This window comes from Thunnus thynnus, chromosome 14, assembly GCF_963924715.1.
Source record: "Thunnus thynnus chromosome 14, fThuThy2.1, whole genome shotgun sequence".
Lineage (NCBI taxonomy): Eukaryota > Metazoa > Chordata > Actinopteri > Scombriformes > Scombridae > Thunnus > Thunnus thynnus.
Genome location: NC_089530.1, coordinates 28583016 through 28603891, shown reverse-complemented (window position 1 = coordinate 28603891; position 20876 = coordinate 28583016). Strand labels below are relative to the sequence as shown.

Genomic DNA, 20876 nt, shown 5'->3' with positions numbered 1-20876 from the left:
CTAGACGTGTTTTAAAGGTGCAGTGTGTAGAATTTAGTAGCAGTGCTGCTGTTCCGCATACGCAGATACGCAGAGCGCATGGGACCTCAAGTACCAGGCGGGGGCCCCAAAAATTAAGGTTGATAAAAATATCACGTCAAAATGGTACAACCCTCAAAGCCCTCATCTGTTCGCTTCAGAGTTTGCTTCGGTTGGTTTGTAACCTACTACCTGCCTCTCGTCTGAGGTTTTCCATATTAGCTGCTTTATCAAGCTGTTTTTGAATGAGGCAACATGAATCTGGTGCTGAAAAACGGAAGAAGAGAAAACTGAGAGATGAAGCCCGTGCCAGTGTTGTAGTACTCGAGTCCGACTAGAGTCCTGATTTTCAGGACTCGTGACTCGACTCGGACCTGGACTCGAGCATTGACTGCATTCAGACTCAAACTTGTTAACTGATAAGGAAGTAATATATACCCGATTGTTTTCTGATCAGATTTTCACGTAGCCACACTACGGTTCACGTCACGCACACAGCAGCAGCTGCGACACAGACACTACAGCCACACACACATCATCGCTGGTATGGAAGTTCTTTAGCGTGAGTGAAAAAATCTTCTTTAATTCTAATGAAGAAAATCAGAATCACCAAAAATCCAATAAAATTGCAAATTGCATCATTAATATTAATATGAAATCACAGCTGTGTCATTTTTGTGTAATGTAGACTTTTTTTATTTGTATGTCAGCTCTTTGACCTTTGACCAGATTGGAGCACTGGAGTCCATCTTGGGATCAACTCAGACTCGACCCCCATGACCCCAGGCTCAGCAGAAATGGAGTATAGTATTCATAAGTATGTTTTAATTAGTATATAATCACCTGAAAATAAGAATCATTGTGTTTTCGTTACTTTACAATGAGCCCTTTATATCTATAGAGCAGGTCCTCTTCCAAGGAGCCCGCCATGTTGCACCGCCATGTTTCTACAGTAGCCTAGAACGGACAAACCAAACACACGCTCTAGAGGGGATTCAGTTGGTTGCAATCTGCAACTTCACCACTAGATGCCACTAAATCCTACACACTGGTCCTTTAAGAAATATAAAAAATACTTTGAATGAAAAAATGTTTCAATTTGTTTTTATTCACTTTCAATGTGATTATTTTTGTTTGTTTCTTGGGAGATTTTCACTCAGTTATTACGACACAAATTTAATCCCATACTCCACAGCCGCTGCAAACTTAACTTCAGTTCACACAACATCCTTCAGCCTGAATCGACAGCCTGCAGCGTGGCTCTGCTGACAGTGAACGCATCACTGAGCGCTCAGCCTCCTCTCTGGCTGCGAGCCGAGCCCGCTAACAGCGCTAACAACTGTAACGCTAGCTCCCTATTTCATCAGTTTAGCCATATAGCAGAGCCTGTTCCACTAGCGAGAGGGAAATGAGCTACACTACGCTTCAGAGGACTCTCCACCTTCAGGGACACACACACACACACACACACACACACACTCAGGGCCCCTTCGGTGTCCCCGCCGGTGGTGGGCCTCAGCTCTGTATCAGCAGTTCTGGCTGAACTGGTTGGTGTTGTGGTGTGTTGATGGTGACGAGCCTGCAGGTCTCACTGACAGCCTGCCCGCTCTGTGTGTTAATGGATGCATGAAGTCCAACACTCCTTCAACCGGCAGTAACATCTATAACTTGATTTATATCACGGGGGGGGGGGAGCAGGGCTGTTGACTGAAGAAACATGCTGGCATCTCACGACATAGTGACTTTTCCACCGAAAATAGCTGGCAACACTGAGCAGTAATGTAAATGGATGTTATTTGTGATTTAAAGTCTTAATGTAATAAGGAAGCGTCATACTGACCCTGCAGATATTCTCTCAGAACAAGACTACACTGTCAGAACTGAGGGACAAAATCAGCCGTCGTTCTGTGCAAATATGTGTTCAAGAGTTTACCTGAAGCTAAAATGAGGCTTCAGCAGTCTGAGTTAGTTAAATCAGTCCAAATTTACAGTCTGTTCCCTCTTTTTGTTTCCTGAGCTGTGGTTTGAGGGATACATTCTGATATTCATGTGTTAGTTTGTTGACGTTATCAAGCCTTCAATACTGTCTTTGCAGATTTGATAGCTGGAGTATTTTTGCACACACAAATATTTTAACTTGCTCCACCTCTGTGTTTTGAGTGTTTTGGTGCGTGTGTGACATCTCAGAGCTGATCTCCAGCTGTCCTCCAGACCTCTGCACCCACTAAGACCTGGAATATATATAGTTTAGTTTGTGTCTGTGTTTGTCTGGTGTCTGGTTGTTCATAAAGAAAACTAAGAAACTAATTAACATTCCAGAGATTTCCTTTTGAGAGATCCTGGAAGGAGTGAGTTGTGTAACAAGCGACTACTAGAACGTATCCGTCCGCCGCAGCTCGGAGAAGAATATTCCAAGGAAACAAAAGGAGGGACTTGTTTCTAAACAGACTTTAGCTTTGGAAGATACCGACTCAATTTAGCAATATTAGCTTCAGCTGAACTTTGGAACGAGGGCTGATTTTGTCCCACATTTCTTCTGGTTCAGGGACAGGAAGGAGAGTAGGAATTATTACAGCATGTCAGTGTTGTAATAAGACAGACTTGAAAAAACCTGAAACTGTCCTTTAATGTGAAAACCAGTGAAAATGTTAATAATCACTGAGCAGCTCTGTGTTACTGTGTGTCTGTATGTGAGCTGTTTATGTGTGTACGTGTGTGTGTGTGTCTGTTTCCACTGCATTGTGTCTCCTGGGTAACCTGTATGTCAACACCAACAGATATTAAACTCTCCGCACCTGGAAACACAAACAGCAACCAAGTATGTGCTCTAAGCTGGAGAGGAGACATCCGCACAAACAATCCTGTCTGCTAGAAATTACATTTATATGCAAATAAATTGTTTTCCTGAATATGTTGCGTCTGCAAATGTAATCGCTGCCTGGATTATGTTCACTGCTACATTTTTTTCTAATGAATGAAGCTACATTTGAGTCCTGTATGTTCTCAGGTTTAGACAATTAAATCAGTGCTTAGTGTGTTAGTGAAAGATCGTAATTTCACTTAACATGTTAACACTGTATTAAACCAGGACCATGATTTATCCCTAACCTGTTTAGACAAGTGCTGTCAGTGCAGAAGCATAAAAAACTTTGCTAATACTGTAGTTACTACAGCAGTTAGCAGCTAAAAGCTCATTTCCATCTGTAGTCCCTGGGCGGAGGTCACCAGTGATGCACATGTTGGTGAAGTAAATGCTGACAGTAGGGATGTGCAGAGATCTCAGTATTTGTATTTGTATTTGTTGAGGCAGCAAAATTATTTGTATTTGTATTCGAATAAAAGTGGAAAGAGGCTTAAAAATCCTGTTTTTGTTTTTATGACACTTTTAATTTTAGAAAATTAAAGTGTTACAATAAATGTTCATGAATAAACTAAGTTATGAAGGAGGTCCCCACACCGAGTCTTGAACTTCAGTCTCCTCGATCATAGACGACTGCGCTGATTACTGAGCTAACACTTTACTCATCACCTCCTTGCAGACAGACCTCTACCTATTTATACACCCATAACACAGAGACAGCACAGCGTGTAATGTGTAGGGAGGAACTTCAAAGGCAATTATTGCTTTGCACTTTTCATTTATTGCCTATTTTTTACAACTTAACTTTGTGGAAAGGAGAAGAGGAACAACAGCTTATGGAGAGTCTCTTGGGAGCACTTTGCTTGTGTCAGTAGCTCAGCTTTATCTCTGGGGAACACCCCCAACAAATAACTTTCAAAATATTTGTATGAAACAAACATTCATATAAAACCCACTATTTGTGCTTTGCAGAATAATGTTTTTGTATTTGGGCACATCCCTAGCTAACAGTCAGCTGTGGTGAATTAAAACACTTTGCAAAGCGACACAGTAAAAACATCAGTATTACAACCAGGAAAGAAAAAAAAACAACAAAGAATAAAAAATACAGAATAACAATAACTATTCCCCGATCAATAATCTCAACAAACAATTCATCATTTCAAGACATTTCCAACCAGATGTGGTGCATTAATGCTGGACAACATCTGCAGGTCTCACTGTCCAAGTTCAGACGTATTTTCAAACTAGATTTAAAATGTTTAAAACTCTCAGATATTCAGTGGTAAAGAAGCCTTAACTGAAAAGGACCAAGTATAACTTGCCAAACACCTTAATTAACATTTCCTCACTATGTTTCTAGAAAAATATGTTGCAGTAGCTTTTATAATTCTTATGAGAATAAATGTAAGTTGGAAAATAAACAGGAAGTAAACTCTGATGAGATCTGTTTCGTTCTATCAAGATGAAAAGTGATCATTACTGGTGGAAAATATGAACCATTAGAGACTTCAACTCCAGCTGACCCTCATCAGCTGGAGTCTCTCTCTCCGTCTCTCCTGCAGCTGTTGAGCTTTTAGACGACTGGTTGGTTTTATTCAATCAAGCAGAAATACCATCAAAACTGCACACAACAACAAACATAATGATGTCCTTTGGATTGGTTTAGTTTTTCCCTTTGGTGTGTGTGTGTGTGCGTGTCTATTGCTCAGTCAGGTTCTGCCTGCAGGCGACCAACAGGAAGTGGGACAGGAGAGGCAAGAAAGGAGAAACAGAGGACGACAGAAAGAGAGAGAGAGAGAGAGAGAGAGAGAGAGAGAGAGTGAACACGCCGACCTTCAGTCACAGTTCATAGATAATAACATGAACATAAACTGTTCTAAATAAACAGGAGTGAAGAAAACACATCATCACGACATCCTGATAACTTATATATGGACATTTTTAGTGTTTAGAAATAAAGAAACTTGCTGGAAACCAGTAAAATTACTGTTAAGAGGTGAATTTCACCACACAGCTCTGACAAGCTAACATGACACATATTCCAGTGAGAAACAGCAGCCAGAAATGTTAACACAGACTGTACAAAGTGGATTAATTGGGTGTGTGACAAACCATCAACCAGCAGCACCAGTTAAAAACACAGAAGCTCCCCAGCAGAAGTAACGTCTGCATGAAAAATAAAACCAGTTGACTCAACGTCGAATGGATCGTTTACTTAACTCATCAAATTAAGTTACTCTAAAACACTGTTAGCTTATTAGCATATCCCAGCATGCATTGCTTTAAGTCTCTAGAATTCCTTCTTTTTTCAGATATAAATTAAGTTAGATGATTTTAACTCTGTCTTGGACTCAAGTTAACAAACCAAAGATGAAGAAAATGCAAACTGAAGTGAGTAGAAGTGAATTAAGTGAAGTGAACAGATCTTAAGTGAGCCGGAAATGTGAGTCTCTTTACAGCAGCATGCAGCTCGTGGTCATAGGCTGATGCTTCGCTCCGGAGGAACATAAAGGCTGATCGCCCCCCGGGAGGCCTCGGCCATGAAAGAGACATTCCCGCTTTCTTTCACAAAAAAAAAAAAAAAAAAAAAACTCTACATGGATTTAATGCGTCAATATGGAGCCCGCAATTACGGAAGCGATCCATCAGGCAGACAGACGGAGAGAAGAGAGAGAGTTCAACACGAGTAGATGCAGAAACGGCGAGGACACACTCATGTTTGTTTCTGATTATATAAAACCACTGCTGGCAGGAAGGAAGAACTCTGAATTCTACTAAATGTATTAATCAACATCCCCCAAAAAAACTCACATTTTTATAAGTCCAGTTCCCGTCATAGTGGCTTCCTGGCCTCGCTGTGGTGAAATTACAAGTTGATTTCTAAAGCACCTTTCAACAACAAGGCAACTCAAAGTACTTTACATAAAACAGAAAAAGGCATTAAGACATTTTTTTTTAAAAGATGAAAGAATTACAGTGCAGTTCGAGACATGAATAAATAGTCCCAAATTTAATTTAATAAAAGGCAAACAGAAAAGTCTTCAGCCTTGATTTAAAAGAAGTTGCTGCAGAGCTTTCAGATATTTGGAGCATAAAAACTGAATATGTTAAGTTTTGACTGGAGAAACGTATTTCAACCCTAAACTGGTCCAAAAAAAAAAGTTTCCTGCTGAGACATAAATCATCATGACAGTCTGCTGATTTTGTAATTGTCCTGATGTGACTTTTAAAATTTAGGTCTGAGTCCATGAGAGCATACATCATACACATTTCCAGCTCTATATTTATATTCTGGGGCTCTACTGGAATATCTTTACATGATTTCCAGTGAAAAACTCCTTATTTATCTTCTACTGGTCCTTTATGCAGCCCCTCAGTTCAGCCTCTGTCTGAAACAGGCCGTTTTAGCTCCTGTCTCTTTAAGGCCCCGCCTCCTGATGAGCCCACTCTGTTCTGATTGGTCAGCTTTCAGGAAGCTTCCTGCAGCTCCGGAGGTAAACAAACTATAGTAGCAGGATTTCACTATTTTTACTCTATATTTCTATACTCAAAACGTCAACATCTCAGCTGTGGTTCAGGAGGTAGAGCGGGTCGTCCACTAATCGAAAGATCGGCGGTTTGATTCCCAGCTCCTCCAGTCCGCATGTTGAAGTGTCCTTGGGCAAGATACTGAACCCCAAATTGCTCCTGATGGCTGAACCATCAGCGTATGAATGTGTGTGAATGTGACTCGTAGTGTAAAAAGCGCTTTGAGTGGTCAGAAGACTGGAAAGGTGCTATACAAGTACAGTCCATTTACAACCAAAACAACACATGGAAACACCTTAGCAACCACCTTAGCAACCAAGGCTACAGTATTGATGGCCATTTATGAGCAAAGTAGAAAAAAACACTGCAAACGAGGCGTTCAGAGCAGGTTGAAGCCCTGACTTTTGACTTGCAGGCAGCATTTCTACATACGTTCACCTCAAGGTTTGGAACTTTGATCATGTTTAACATCTGACATCAGAACAGGATATAAATAACAGAAAAACACAAAAAGCAGAATATATCCCCTTTAATTGTTCTTTTTTCTTTAGAAACAATTATCTCTGTTTTATGAGGCTGCAACAAACAATTATTTTAATTAATGAAGTTTATAGACTTATAAACAAAGTTCGGGAACCAAAGACCACGCCTTGTACGCATCCCATCGCATCCGCTCCTCTCCCCTTTGTCTCAGCTTGCAAGTCCCTCCCACCCGACCCCTCCGCTAACTTCTCTCTCTTCTCTGCTTGAACACAGGAACAGGGGGCTTCATACAGATGCCAGACCATCGAGACAGCACCCCCACCCTGAGTCTCGACCCCCTTGTTCCCACTTACCTCCCTGACGTCGACGCCTCTCCTCCTTCTTCTATCATCTATCACTCTCCTATCCACTCCCTCCTTCCCCTCTTTCCAGCAGCATCAGAAAATATTCACATTTGAGAAGCTGGATTCAGAGAATTTGGACTTTTTTTTAACTCAAAACAATTAATCGATTATCAAAATAATTGGCAATTCATTTAAAAGTCTGCAACTAATCAATTAATCGACAAATCATTGCAGCTCTACTGTTTGTTTAACTGGAGGACACACAGTCAAACAAACCTAAAGAAAGTATTAATATTCAAAAACAACAACTACCTGCTGCGCTGGTTTATGACCCAAAGCCAACCAACACAAAGTACATTTATAAACTGCTAATTTGCATCAGACAATATGTTTTGAACAATGTGGAATGAGTTTTTGTGTTTAATTACCTTTATTTTAGGCATCTGGCAAATTCACTGTATGTGTCACTCAGACATGTCATATATTGTATTTTCAGGCTATTTAAGGCCATTTATGTGTCTAGTTCACGCTGGATAATTGACACATTGTAGTTTATTGTGAATTCACAGAAATTATTGCTTATTTTTTACTCTCTGTGGTGCTGTGACCTCTGACCTTTGACCTCCTCACTTCTGGATGCTTGAAAAAAAAAAAGAAAAAGTGCTGATCTGGTAGCTTAATGTTTTTTAACCTCCTGTCACCGTCACTGTAAGTCAGCTGGCATTAAAGCGTTGGCTAAGTGACTAAAATGCAAATGTAATTACTACCTCAGCGTCTGCAGATTTTTTTTTTTTTTTTTTTCCACATCAGCTCCGGTTTGTGGGGAGGAGAACGAGAGCAGCCGCAGTGCAGCAGACACAAACTTCACAAACGCTGAAATCAAAACTGACGACTGCGTTTCACCACAGACAGAAAAAACTAATCACAGTTGTGTTTTTATGAAACATGCCCTTCACTCCCCTTTTGATTCCAGCTGTTTACACACATTTTAGTCACAAAGGGAAGGAGAGAGATGAGAAGACAGAGAAGATTCAATAAAAACAGGTGTTACTCAGCACTATTTTTTGGTGGATTTTAATATCCTACAGCTTCTCTCATTACATCCAGAAACACAAAATGTTGGTAACAGGCTTCCAGCAGGTCATTATAATCTGTGTGAAATCATCAGATTAACACAAATATACACCCATACATGAGATGGGAGAAGTTAGAATTTAACAGTTGATATTTAGCCGCAGATTAGTGGTATTAATCCCCGCTGTTTGAACCCTGTGAGGCTATAAAGTAGTTATGACGGGCCACAGACTCTTGCAGTGTGTGCAGAACGCATCATTTTCGTTGCTAGGTACTTTACAAAAGGAAGGAGCAAGCCTCTTGAAGCTCTTTAGAAAAGACCGACTTTCTCTTTAGCATGACGGCTAACCGTTAGCATACTTACAGAAAGAGCCGCAAGTGTCATAGCAACAGCCTTGACAAAAAAATGGATTGATTGACACACATACAGACAAATCAGTGTTGAATTCAGATGCATGGTGCATTGTTTATGTTTTTATATTGGGTTAGGTAATAATGAGTGGGACAGAACATGATAAATGTCTATGTAAGCGCTGAAAACAAGTATAATATTAAAGCTGTGAGCAGCGTTGGTCGGGACCTCGCACTCTGGCCCGTCGGTATCAGATCATTTTGCTTTTTAAAAATGAGGGATATTTCTTACAAGTGTGGTGTGCTTTTATTTTGAAAGTTTGATTGACATGTGTACTGTCAGGTGTGTAGAGACAATAAGTAACTTCAGCTGGACACAGAAAAATACTCATACATTTGAATGGAGAGTGTGAGCGAACCCACACCTTTTTGAACATTTACTGCTTCCACATAGTTTTAGATACAAACTTAATTTGAACTTTAAATGAGTCACGAGACTTTGACCTACAAATCTTGAATTTACATGTTTTTTCTATCTTTTATTGTTTTTGAGATATTAGAGTGTGAGTTTTAAAGTCTTTTCTTGCTCCTCCTGTGATTTTATAATGAGTGTGTATTGCGGAATGTTTCACAGCACTGAGGGAGTGACATCACCAGGAGCAGTTGGAGAGGAGGATTTTAGAGTACGCTTCTTGTGAAATATCCTCATAAATCCCATGACTTTGGCCAAATCTTACATTAAAAATCATATTTTAGTAGGAAATGTTGTGGCAAATCCATTGATACAGGTTTGAAAGTGGTCAGACTTATAGTTTAGACGCCAGAAGCCTCTGTTTGACACAAAGTTCATGCCCATTGATTGCCTCCCCATTGGTTTACATTGTAAGGTGTGATGTGGCACTGCAACTTTCAGGGCTTATTAAATCCAAACCGTTCAAGTTATTACAAAGTTTTTAACAACTTTTTTTCAGCATAGTGTCATAAGTCACCTATTAAAGTTTGAAGCCGATACCATTAACGCCCTCAGAGGAGACAGCATTTGTTCGGGGTCCAAAATTGGGGCAAAGTCTTATTTTGAAAGGCGAATCATGGACTTCCTGTTGGATTTAGGGAAGGGGTGTCAGCATATGATTTGCAGGTCTTGATGAGACGAATAATTGAGTTTTGGTTTGATCTCTCTACGACATTCCTACGGGCCGTGGCGGCCATTTTGTTACATAGGTGGCGCTAGAGAGCACATTTGGGGATTTTAGGGGTTAATTTGTACATTTTATCAAATATTTCACCAGACCTGATGTGCGTGCAAAATTTGGTGAGTTTTTGAGCATTTTTAGGGGGTCAAATTTAGGGTTTAAGTGGTGTAATAATAAAGAAAGAAACAAACGAACGAACAAACACACGAAAAACAACAGGGTCTACTACTGTTTTACAGTAGTCCTCTGCCTTTTGGGCTCGGTCCCTAATAAAAAGATAGATATAGGTAGATGTGACATCAGTTTTACTCTGGAGCTTAATGATTACAGCAAGAAAAAACACGTTTCAATGTTCATTTGGGCTCCTGACTATTGTTGTGAACCCGTCCTTAAAACTTACCAAACTATTTCGACAATAATCCGACTCAGTGTGAGTCCCGGCGCTGCGGAGAGCAGCAGCAGGTGAGCGAAACCGTCAGTCACAGCTGTCAATCAACGCCCGCACAGCAGACATCAAAGCTACTATAAGTCTTTAAATCTTATTAACAGGAGGGTTCACTGGTGAGAAACTATTTTTTAAAAAGCTTTTCAGTGTTGTTAGCTTGGCAACATTATCCTCCAGCTCATTTTTCTCCTCTGAAATCCGTTTTTTTGTGTCAAAAAGGCATTTTTTGGCTCTGTGCTGCTGGCTGCATCTTAAACTAGAAACACAAAGTTATCACGCGTGCAGCAAACTTGTTTCTCACAGTACTTGTAAACAGTAATTGCCGCACCAGCTGTGTCGGAGCGGCACGAGTAATGCCACAGCTGTGAGGATATATTTAAGTTTGTTTTTAGGCTGAACTGAGACCAGAACTCTTCTCCATCCATTTGGAGCTTAATGGCGTGTTGGCAGGTTTCCACTGTAACAGCACCGGCTGCGGTGCCAGCAGTGATGAAAAGGCCAATGCATCAGAGTGGGGCCAGTTTAACAGTGACATTTCCTGCAGCCAGTGCTAACCCAAATAACTGCTGTTACTGGGGTCTGTTCCTTATGTCTTCATGACTGGAAAACAGACACATGTATTGTGAAGATGACCTGAAAAGACCAGAGGAACGTTTGAAAGACGTAGAGAAAGTAACGTCATGTTAGTTTGTTTAGAAACGGCTTTAAACACAGCCACGTTCCTGCACATGCTCAGTAGCGTCTTACACCTTACACAGAACGACTCTGAGGCTGTATGAATATGATTGCTGTTGTTAGTATAGAATATCACATCTGTTTGGTTATTTATGATATAGCATACCGAGGTGTTACCACTGATTAAGTGTTCAAAATACATGCAGCACATTTTAAATGCATCATCCAGCTGTGCACCTGCAGGCAGCTGTGAGGGATAATTTGGCACAAACACAAATTTAACACTCCTATCAGAGAGCACGGCCCGAGTGAGGCAGCATCCAGCTTTTCAATTAGCGTGTGACACACACACACACACACACACACACACACACACACACACGGTACCGCAGGCTGCAGCTGTCTTGCCTGCTGTATAAACCGTCCAAACATGCCTGCTGCTCCGATGACTCACGGGCTGTTTATTGTCGGTGAATAGACCAGGTGTGTGTGTGTGTGTGTGTGTGTGTGTGTGTGTGTGTGTGTGTGTGTGTGTGTGTGTGTGAACACGTTAGGGTGAATGAGCGACCTCCCTGAATCATCTTCCTCCTCCACTCGCTCTAATTTCCTCTCATCAACAGAGAAAATCCCTTCTGCTGCTGCTGCTGCCGCTCCTATAAGTTCTCAATTCATTCAACATGTAAAAGCAAATATTTATTCCAAATCCAGAAACGCTGCAAACATCTAAAAACCAGCCAGAAAGAGAAGAAACATCTTCTTCCCAAAAGCAACTCTGTCTCCTAAAGATGATGTTTCTGTGCAACTGATTTGCAGTGATGGAAGAAGTATTACTAGTTAGTACTTGTGTCACTTAAAGTGCAACTGAAATCACATTTAATCATCACTCTCTGCAGTCAAAAATAATGCCAACATGTTGTTTAAATGTTGTTAATAGTTCTGCAGATAGTTCTAGCACATTTCACACGCTAAAGCTCAAAGTATAAAACTAATTTATAAAAAGGAAAGAAAACAGCTGGCAATTTAAAATATATTATTTTATGTCAAATCTTCATCTGAAAAGTAACTAAAGCTGTTAAATAAATGTAGAGGAGTAGAGAGTTCAATATTTCCCTCTGAGATGTAGTGGAGTGGAAGTACACAGAACTCTACTTAAGTGCAGTACTTGAGTAAATGTACTTAGTTACTTCCCACCACTAACTGACAGTCAGCAGCTGTTTGTGATAACTTGTATTTTATTCATAATAATGAAAACCCTGCAGGTGGAGAAGCTTTTTCATTGGTCAACTGTAGAGAAGAAAAAAAAATCAAGATTTGATATTTTGTTCAACCAACAAGTCGTCCAGATGAAACAACCACATACAGTTGTGCTCAGACGTTTACACACTCTGGCAGAAATTGTGAAATATTGGCCTTTTTTTGGAAAATATGACTGATTATGCTTTTCTTTTATTTAGGGCTACTGGTCGGGTGAAGCCATTTATTTTCACATAATTGTGCCTTTTTTAAATCATAATGATAACTGCAATCACCTAAATGACCCGGATGAAAAGTTTACACACCCTTCAATGTTTCACACTGGATTAAATGGCGATGAAGGGTAAGTTTGACTGTGATTAGTTTCTGCACATCTCATCCAGGGCTGCTCTGACTTTACTGGACACTGAGACATGAAGAAAGCAAAAGAACTGTCAAAGAACCTGTGAGAAAAGGTAGCTGAACTTTATAAATCAGGAAAATTATATAAAAAGACATCCAAAGATCAGTAGTGTTCAAGCTCTGATAAAGAAGTGGAAAATTAGGGGTTTTGTTGATACCAAACCACAGTCAGGTAGACCAACAAAGAATTCAGCCACAACTGTCAGGAAACACAGGCTTCTCTGCAAAAACATAGTGAGGCTGTTTCAGGAAGCACAATAAGGAGGAACTCAAACAAAAATGGGCTGCAGGGTCGAGTTGCCAGCAAAAAGCTGCCAATGCGCCAACGCTACAAAACAGCCCCGCTAACGATATACCAAACAGCACCGAAACAAACCTCAAAACATCTGGAACAAAGTCATTCGGAGTGATGAGACCAGAATTGAACTTGAATGCAACACGTCTTACAAATTCTGCCAGAGGATGTAAACTTATGAGCGCAACTGTAGGTCGTTTGTACCTGAACTCCTGAACAAACGACCCGCTGGAGCGTAAAATGCTGCTTTCCAAAACTGTTGCACATGTGACAACACAGTGGTAAAAGTCTGGTTGGGTTTAGACACAATAAACACTTAGATAGGTTTAAGGAAAGATCACGGTTTGCGTTAAAATGATCACTTGAAACATGTTTACTACTTCACAGCTGCTGAACCGGTCATGTGTTCCAGGATTTACATGTCATTTCCAGGAGTTTTATCATTATTTATCATTATTTTTCTTCTTAGTGATACTACGTTCACAGTAAACTATAAAGTTCATGATGTTGCTGTGTTGATCTCCTGCAGAGACGTTCATATAATTACATTTTCTCCCGAGGCTGCGTTCACAGCCTCAACACTCCGACGAGTTCTTCCTCTCGATGACATTCATCACCTGAAGACGCTCGTCTCGCTCGTCTAACAAGAAAAACTGTTGTGTGTGCAGCTAATTATGAGTTCATCTCAGCTGAAGCTCCAGGTCTTGTTGTTAATTATGTTAAATGTTACAACAGAGAGAAACAGGCTGCGTTGTGTCATCAGTTCAAATAAGAAATACTTTTATCTTCAGATTTTATCTTTATCCTGTTTAACCCTTTTTATTCAAGTAATATTAGTGGAAAAAGTTATGCAATGCTGCCTTCAAATCATGTGGGAAATATCAGAATTAAGAGTGAAACATGCATGAATGAAGAGTTGAAATCTCACTGAAGTAAAACTGGAGTTTTAGGATAAAATACAAACGTGACGTAACAAGCTGTGTGATTGGTTACTTTTCTAATGTAGTAATAAATATTTCATGTGATAAATTCACATAAAGAAACGTGATTTTCTGTCACATCCTGCCTGGACTTTGTCTGTTTTTGGACTCTTTGTGTTCTTCGGGGTTTCGTGGTCTTATGGTTTTGCTTGCTATGATTCGGGTGGTGGGTTCGGAGGATCGCCTTTGTTGGTTAGTTTAGGGTATTGTGTTTTCTTCTCTCACCTGCCCTGCATCACCCTCGTTAGCCAATCAGCTCCCAGCCTGCCCTGGTGTCCAGTCACCTGTTCCTCATTCCCTGATTAGTTTATTTATAGTCCAGTCGTCTGTAGTTATGGTCAGTGGTTCCTGTGTCTCAGTCGTTCATGTTTATCATTTAAAATACTGCATCTGATCCTGACTGCCACATGTAACATCACTGTTACATGAAATATTAAATGTTCACTCTACAGTAGGTCCACCCTTTTTCAATTTGCATATAAGAAATTTAAGTGGAAATGCTGGAAATTTAAAAATAAAAAGCTGAAATGTTGCAAAAAAACCGTTTACACTTTGATGAGGTGGAAAAGTCGACGTATCAATAAAAACAAAATGCAACAAAGTGCAATGGAAGCAGATTTAGTGAATAAATGGTGACGTACAGGAAGCGTGTGACTTTAAATGTCTCTGAAGTTTCCGCCTGGAGAGATGAAACATGGCGGCAGACGTTTTTTAACTTCAGCTCTCTTCTTCTTCTTCTCTGAGCAGCGTTCAGTACGAGTCTGTATAACCGACACACAGCTGTTATAAAAACACTTCCAACAGCAAGAAGCTGTGATGTTTCCGTTCTGAGTCACCAGGATGTGTATCACGTTCTCCATCAGTGCCACCAACTGTTTTCTTTTATATTATAACTATTAATATTCTCAAAACAGTAGGGGTTAGAAACACACATTCATTTGCATTTTTCTTTTTAGATTTTCTGAACGTTTGCACCGTAAGAGGTCTCTTATCAGGAAAATGTAAACATAAGTTGTTTGAATAAACGATGCACGCTGTCATTTCCAGGTGAGGACAGTCATGCTCCCCGTTTATCTGCTGTAGTACTGTACATACTGGAGACCGGAGACGACTCACTAATGTGTTTTACGTCAGTGATTCTCAACTGGTGGGTCGTGACCCAAAAGTGGGTCGCGGACAGCTGGTCAAAAATAAATAACTCATATTTAATGCACATCTGATGTTGGACTTGTCTTTTATTTTAAAATTTTTCAAAATAAAAGATAAGTCTCATGCCGTAGCCATGGTAACCATCATTTTGCTTGATGTTCAATTTAAGTTTGTGTTGATGTCCGGAGGTAAGATGGTGAAGCGCATATATGACCCGGAGTATTTAAAATGTGGATTTTCATACATCGAGGATAAAAAGGGACAGAAACCCCAGGAGTAATATATGTATATAAGTGAAAATATCTGATTTTGTGTTTATTTTGTGCAGTTTTGATATTTATTTTAGTGTACATGCAGTTGTCATGGTCCTCCTCAGTTTCTGAATAACGTGCTCTGAAATGCACTTTGTACATGTAAATATATGTATTTATGTTTTTAAAAAAAAAAAGATGACATACGTGTGTTTTCGAAGGATATTTTTGAAAAGTGGTTTGAATTCTGTAAAAGTGGTTCGCGACTTAATGACCATGGGGGAAACAGTGGGTCCCAGGGTGACAGCAGTTGAGAACCCCTGTTTTACGTGTTGTAAGACGACGTCTCTACAACATCAACATCAGACCTGGAAAAACAGAAAAATCCCCCCCGACTGCTCCTGAGTTTGATGGATGAACCGCAGCAAAGCAATTAGCGCTACCAGCTGGTTTGAATATTAAAACCTCAACATCAATACTTCCTCATTACCTCCATCCACTTCTTTGTTGATGCCAGGCCTCAAAAAAAAAAACCTACAAGAAAATCATCATCCAAAAAGCCCCCCCCCCCCAAAAAAATCTGTTTTTCTGGCACAGAACAGACCTGCTTGTGTTTAGATCTTAGCTACTGTCAAACTAGAGAATAAACCCAACTGTGTGAGAGATAAAAACCCTGCCAGTGTTTCTTAAAAAACATCTCAACCCAAATGAAAAAGAGACAAAAACGTCCAGATGAGTAAGAGACCAGTCAGTCGCCCCGGAGACAGAATCTAACCATGATCAGAGGAGGATGGTGAAACTCCTGCTGTTTACTGGCAGTTATTTCATTCAGGACTTTCTCCCTCCAGACAGTCGACCAGGTTGTTGTATAATATTAATATACATGTATGAGATTCACTATAATGCCTTTTTGTTATTGGTCCTATATCCCTATAAAGTCCTGCTCACATGTAGTCACACCATCACATTTCTCACATGTAAATATGGAGTCATTTCCATAAAATCCTTCTAATAATGAATCAACAAACTGAGATCCAACATGTTAGTCTCAGTGCTGAAACCTCCAAAACAAAAACCCACAAGTTTTCCAAAGGACACAGCTCCGATTAAATTATTTATCAATGTTTTGAGCAGATATATTTCCACAGTACACAAACTGAACAGTGTTGTTGCCAAGCACAGGTGTGTTTTTTTTTTTTTTTTAAGTTTATTTTTTTGGAAATTTTGCCTTTTATTTGATAGCAGAGAGACAGGAAACGAAAGGAATCACACCACTGATATTGCAGCTAAACATGTAATCATTCCTCTTGTTCATACTGGATATTAAAAGATCCTTCAAATGTGCTTTCAATGTGAGTGATGGAGGCCAAAATCCACAAAAAATGCGTTTAAAAGTCTGTGTGAAGCTTCTATTCAGCTTCAGCAGTCTGAGTTAGTCATATCAAGTGGATATCTGACACATTTACAGTCTTTTTAGCATCAAATTCCCTCTTTGTGTTTCCTCGGACAGTGTTTCCCTGTTGAGCTGCAGGTGGAAGTATAATAACAAAAAGAGGAACTTTGGCACTAAAAAGACTGTAACGATGAAAGATATCTACTTGATTTGACTCATTTGGACGGTTGAAGGAAGCAAGAAAAACCTATTTCAATGTTCATTTGGCACCTAACTCACAGACTTGACCCGTCCTTTAATAGGGTAGAAAAGCAGAAAAAATATATTTCTGCTAAATAAAATAATGTTCATTTTCTCAGACTTCCTGCTTCTTAAAAACCTCTTCAGGCCTCTAAAAGTCTAAACCAAAAAAACCACTCTTTGACTGAACTGGTCCCAACCACTGATATATGCAACCAGTGAGACGAGATTCCTTAGTTTTAAGGGGTCATCAGTTGAAATGGTTGGACACCACAGCAGCAGTAGGTACCATATAGAGACCCAAAGTCATGACGTCATGTCCAGGCTAGCCTCTGTAACTCATTCAGCACTCTTTATAAAAGTGATCAATACACAGTCAAAGGCAGGTGATCATTTCTAGACCAGTCCTACCAAAAGCCACTAATGAGCAGCCTCTCTGGTATGAAGCTTTCCTTGAATTATGCCTCTTGACCCAAATAAAGGAACATGGTGTCAATCGATGAACCCTTTTGAGTCATTTTTTTAAAGAAACAAAATGTCCAAATTCTCTGATTCCAGCTTCTTAAATGTGAATATTTCCTGGTTTCTTTAGTCCTCTGTGACAGTAAACTGAATATCTTTGAGTTGTGGACAAAACAAGACATTTAAGGACGTCATCTTGGGTTTTGGGAAACACTGATTGACATTTTTCACATGTTGACTGTAGAGTACACTGCAGCCTCTAGGGGTCGCTATGACTTTACACTGTTTGTATTGTTAGTTAGGCTACTGAATGATTTTGTTCATTCAGGTGCAGGTGAGCGGCAGTCTTACCTGATGATGTCATCGTTGTGTCCCAGGTAAAACCTCTGGCTGTGCTCCCTGGTGTTGTAAACCACGCCCACGCCGGCCACGAAGTACACCACCTCCTTCCCAGCTGTGTAGTACAGGTTATTCCTGCACTGGTGGCCCCGGTACCCGTAGACCCAGTCCAGTCTGAGCCGGCAGCCCGGGGCGCTCCGGTCCGACATGCTCACTCATCTGACGGGACACCGTGTCCGCCGCCGCCGCCGCCGCCGTTGCTGGTGGTGGAGGTCGAATCCTGCTCCTTCTTCAGTATCAGAACAGATTTATCGTCGGTTTAATGATATTTATCGACCGGTATTTAGTATTTAGTGATTCTTTTTTTTATAGAAAATTATATTATTTCAACTTTCAAGTTTATTTTTTGCTCCTGTTCTATTACAGCACAAATGTTAATGTCATTTGATTTAAGTTTTAGACATGTTTATTCGATTTTTCATCCTTATTGCCACTCCAGTGACTGCTGTAACACTTTATTTTCCCTTTGGGATTAATAAAGTTATCTATCTATCTATCTGAATAAAATAATAAATTCTGAATAAAATAAAAATGTATTTCTAGAAATCACAAACAGGAAGAACAAGGAGTCTGGATATCAAAGCCCCTTTTTAATGTTTCTCCCTGGAGTTTTATTGTGCATCTGCTGCTCAATAATCACCACAATTCATGTGATGTTGTTTTAATCTACTGTCTGCAGCTGAGTCTCATTTATCATTTGACTACAGAAATATGAAGTTTCTGTGCGTATCTGTTATTTTATATTTCCTTTTCATGTCTCCATATCCATCTTAAAATCAACTATTACTCTTCATTTCCTCCATATACCACCCATCATCACCATCATCATCCTCAGGTTTGCTGCTGAATGAGAGAGTTTCTGCTGACTTGACTGCACTTTATGTTGTTTTTTTTTTTAATCACTTCTGACTTTGAGTGTAATTTCCTTCACTGATAATAAAGGGACTAATAGTGTTTTATGATAGTACTCTATAGTGAGTTCATAAAAATCCCATCCTGCATTGTGGTGTTTAAAAGCTATGATTAAAATGAACTTTTTATGTATTTATGATGGGATTTTTCCATCTACAAGAGCGCGCGCTGGGAGCCTCATTCAAAATGTCTACCTCAGCCTGGAATATTCTCAGTTTTACTCCACTTTTTTTAGGAGGAAATAAAACAATGAAGAATTGGAGAAAATATCCTGATGCGCATAGAAAGTTCTGGCCGCGAGTCCAAAAAAAAAAAAAGAGAAAAACAGCAAATGAACACACAACTGATGGTGGATTCTGCTCCTGGAAAATATATTAATCCTTCCTCACACTAATCCTCGAGCAGCAGCTCTGGTTACTACAGCCCGGGTGTTTTTCCTCCTCTGTCCCCCCGTGTGTTCACATCATCCCTCCGCGGAATAACGCGCAGCGCAGGAAGGTGGAGAGAGAGAGAAACAACGCGCCGCGGCTCACAGATTCATTCACAAAACCTGTGCGTGTGTTAAAAAAAAAAAAAAAAAAAAAAAAAAAAAAAAAGCGTCAGGAGGACAGGATGTAAAATAACCCAGAATCATAAAAATAAAAGAAGCGGATTATTTCCACTGTGAAATGCTCGGGTTGTTCCGGAGAGAGCCGAGCAGGGAAGGAGAGAGAGAAAGAGAGAGAGAGAGAGAGCGTCACCACAAATGTTTAATCTCCGCAGATGTTCCAACTTCAGCGGGCAGAGGCGGGGAGCAGCGCCGGGTTCACACCGCAGCATCCCGGCCAGATGACGGGAGAGGAAAGTCCTGATTCCCGGCAGGAGGAGAGAGCATCCTCCCGCTACTGCTGAGTCCCTCCACCCACAGTCAAGTCAGACAGGTGAGCAGACAGACAGGTGAGAAGACAGACAGGCGGCTGATCAATAATCCGGACTTCAGACGCCTGATGGAGACCCTCCCTGACCGCCTAGTCTCATCACTCTGATGTTTTCTCGCTCGTTTTCGGACTGACAAGCACAAGCATCAAGATCATCAGAGCAGAGCCGGAAGATGGCGTTTCCGGTGTTGAACCTTTAAAATAAAAGCCCACGAGGGATATCTTGTAGCCCGGACATAGGCTCTAAAACAATATGGACGTGGTCACCGTGACGTACACATCACGTCAAATACTAATGAACACAATACAAAAAAAGGCTCCAACAGAATGTTATTATCAGAATGAATTTAGTTTTTCAGAATCAGACTTCTTGTGTCTTGTGGCTTTGAAGCAAATTTGACATAGTGGCCAAACCGTGTAATTACAACGTCACGTGACGCTATTGAGCCTCAAAAAGACTTTTTCCCATAGACTTACATTGTGAAAGAGACCTCTGTAAATCAGCAGATACATTTTTTTGAGCATCACAACCCCCACGAAATGACTCGTCTCACTATGAGAATTAAACCCATTCGGTCCGATCACATTTCAAAAGTCTAGAAGAGCCACACGATTGAATTGTTTTACCCCCTTTCAAGTTAGCCGGAGGGCTAAACTGGCTCAGCAGGTGAAAGTCACTACTGCGCTCACTCTATGGGCCACGCAGATGCAGAAGCAGTTGAACTTTTTTGACTTCACGCGCCACTGAGCAACTTTCATAGGAATGAACGTGGCCCTGCCTCCGACGCTGTATCCAGTTCTCTTTGTACGTCCATGTTCTGAAGCCCCAAGTTTGCATTTTGACCGTCGCCATCTTGGATTTTTGGAGCCAGAAGTGACCATGTTTGGATGAGAGGGTGGAGCTGACCCTAACACTAGCTGCTGGCTGTTAGCTTGGTTAGCAGTGCATTTACAGACTATGGTTAACTGTGATAATGCTAGTGCTAATTTTTGCTAGCGAAAAACAGGTTTAAAACCATTAAAACAAAACGTATTTACCGGAAAAATTGAACACCTGACTCCTTAGAGGGTCTTTTAGTACAACCAAACACTGGACAAGACTTTTTTTTTAGGCGACCAAATTATTACAATTAACATTCATGGTTAGGTTATATAATCAATATTGTCATCATGGTAGCGACTTACCTGTGATGACACCCACCTGTCACTCAAAGCAGCCACGCCCTTCATTAATGCAGAACTTTAAGC

General features: G+C 40.4%; 1 protein-coding gene across 1 annotated transcript in view; it reads right to left on the bottom strand.

The window, feature by feature from the left end:
• The window catches only part of LOC137197421 (echinoderm microtubule-associated protein-like 6), a 97151-nt gene extending 76275 nt beyond the window's left edge, over positions 1-20876 (bottom strand). The window contains exon 1 of the mRNA XM_067610822.1: positions 17752-20876. Coding sequence (XP_067466923.1) covers positions 17752-17948 — 197 coding nt within the window. The 5' untranslated portion in view covers positions 17949-20876. The remainder of the gene's footprint in view (positions 1-17751) is intronic.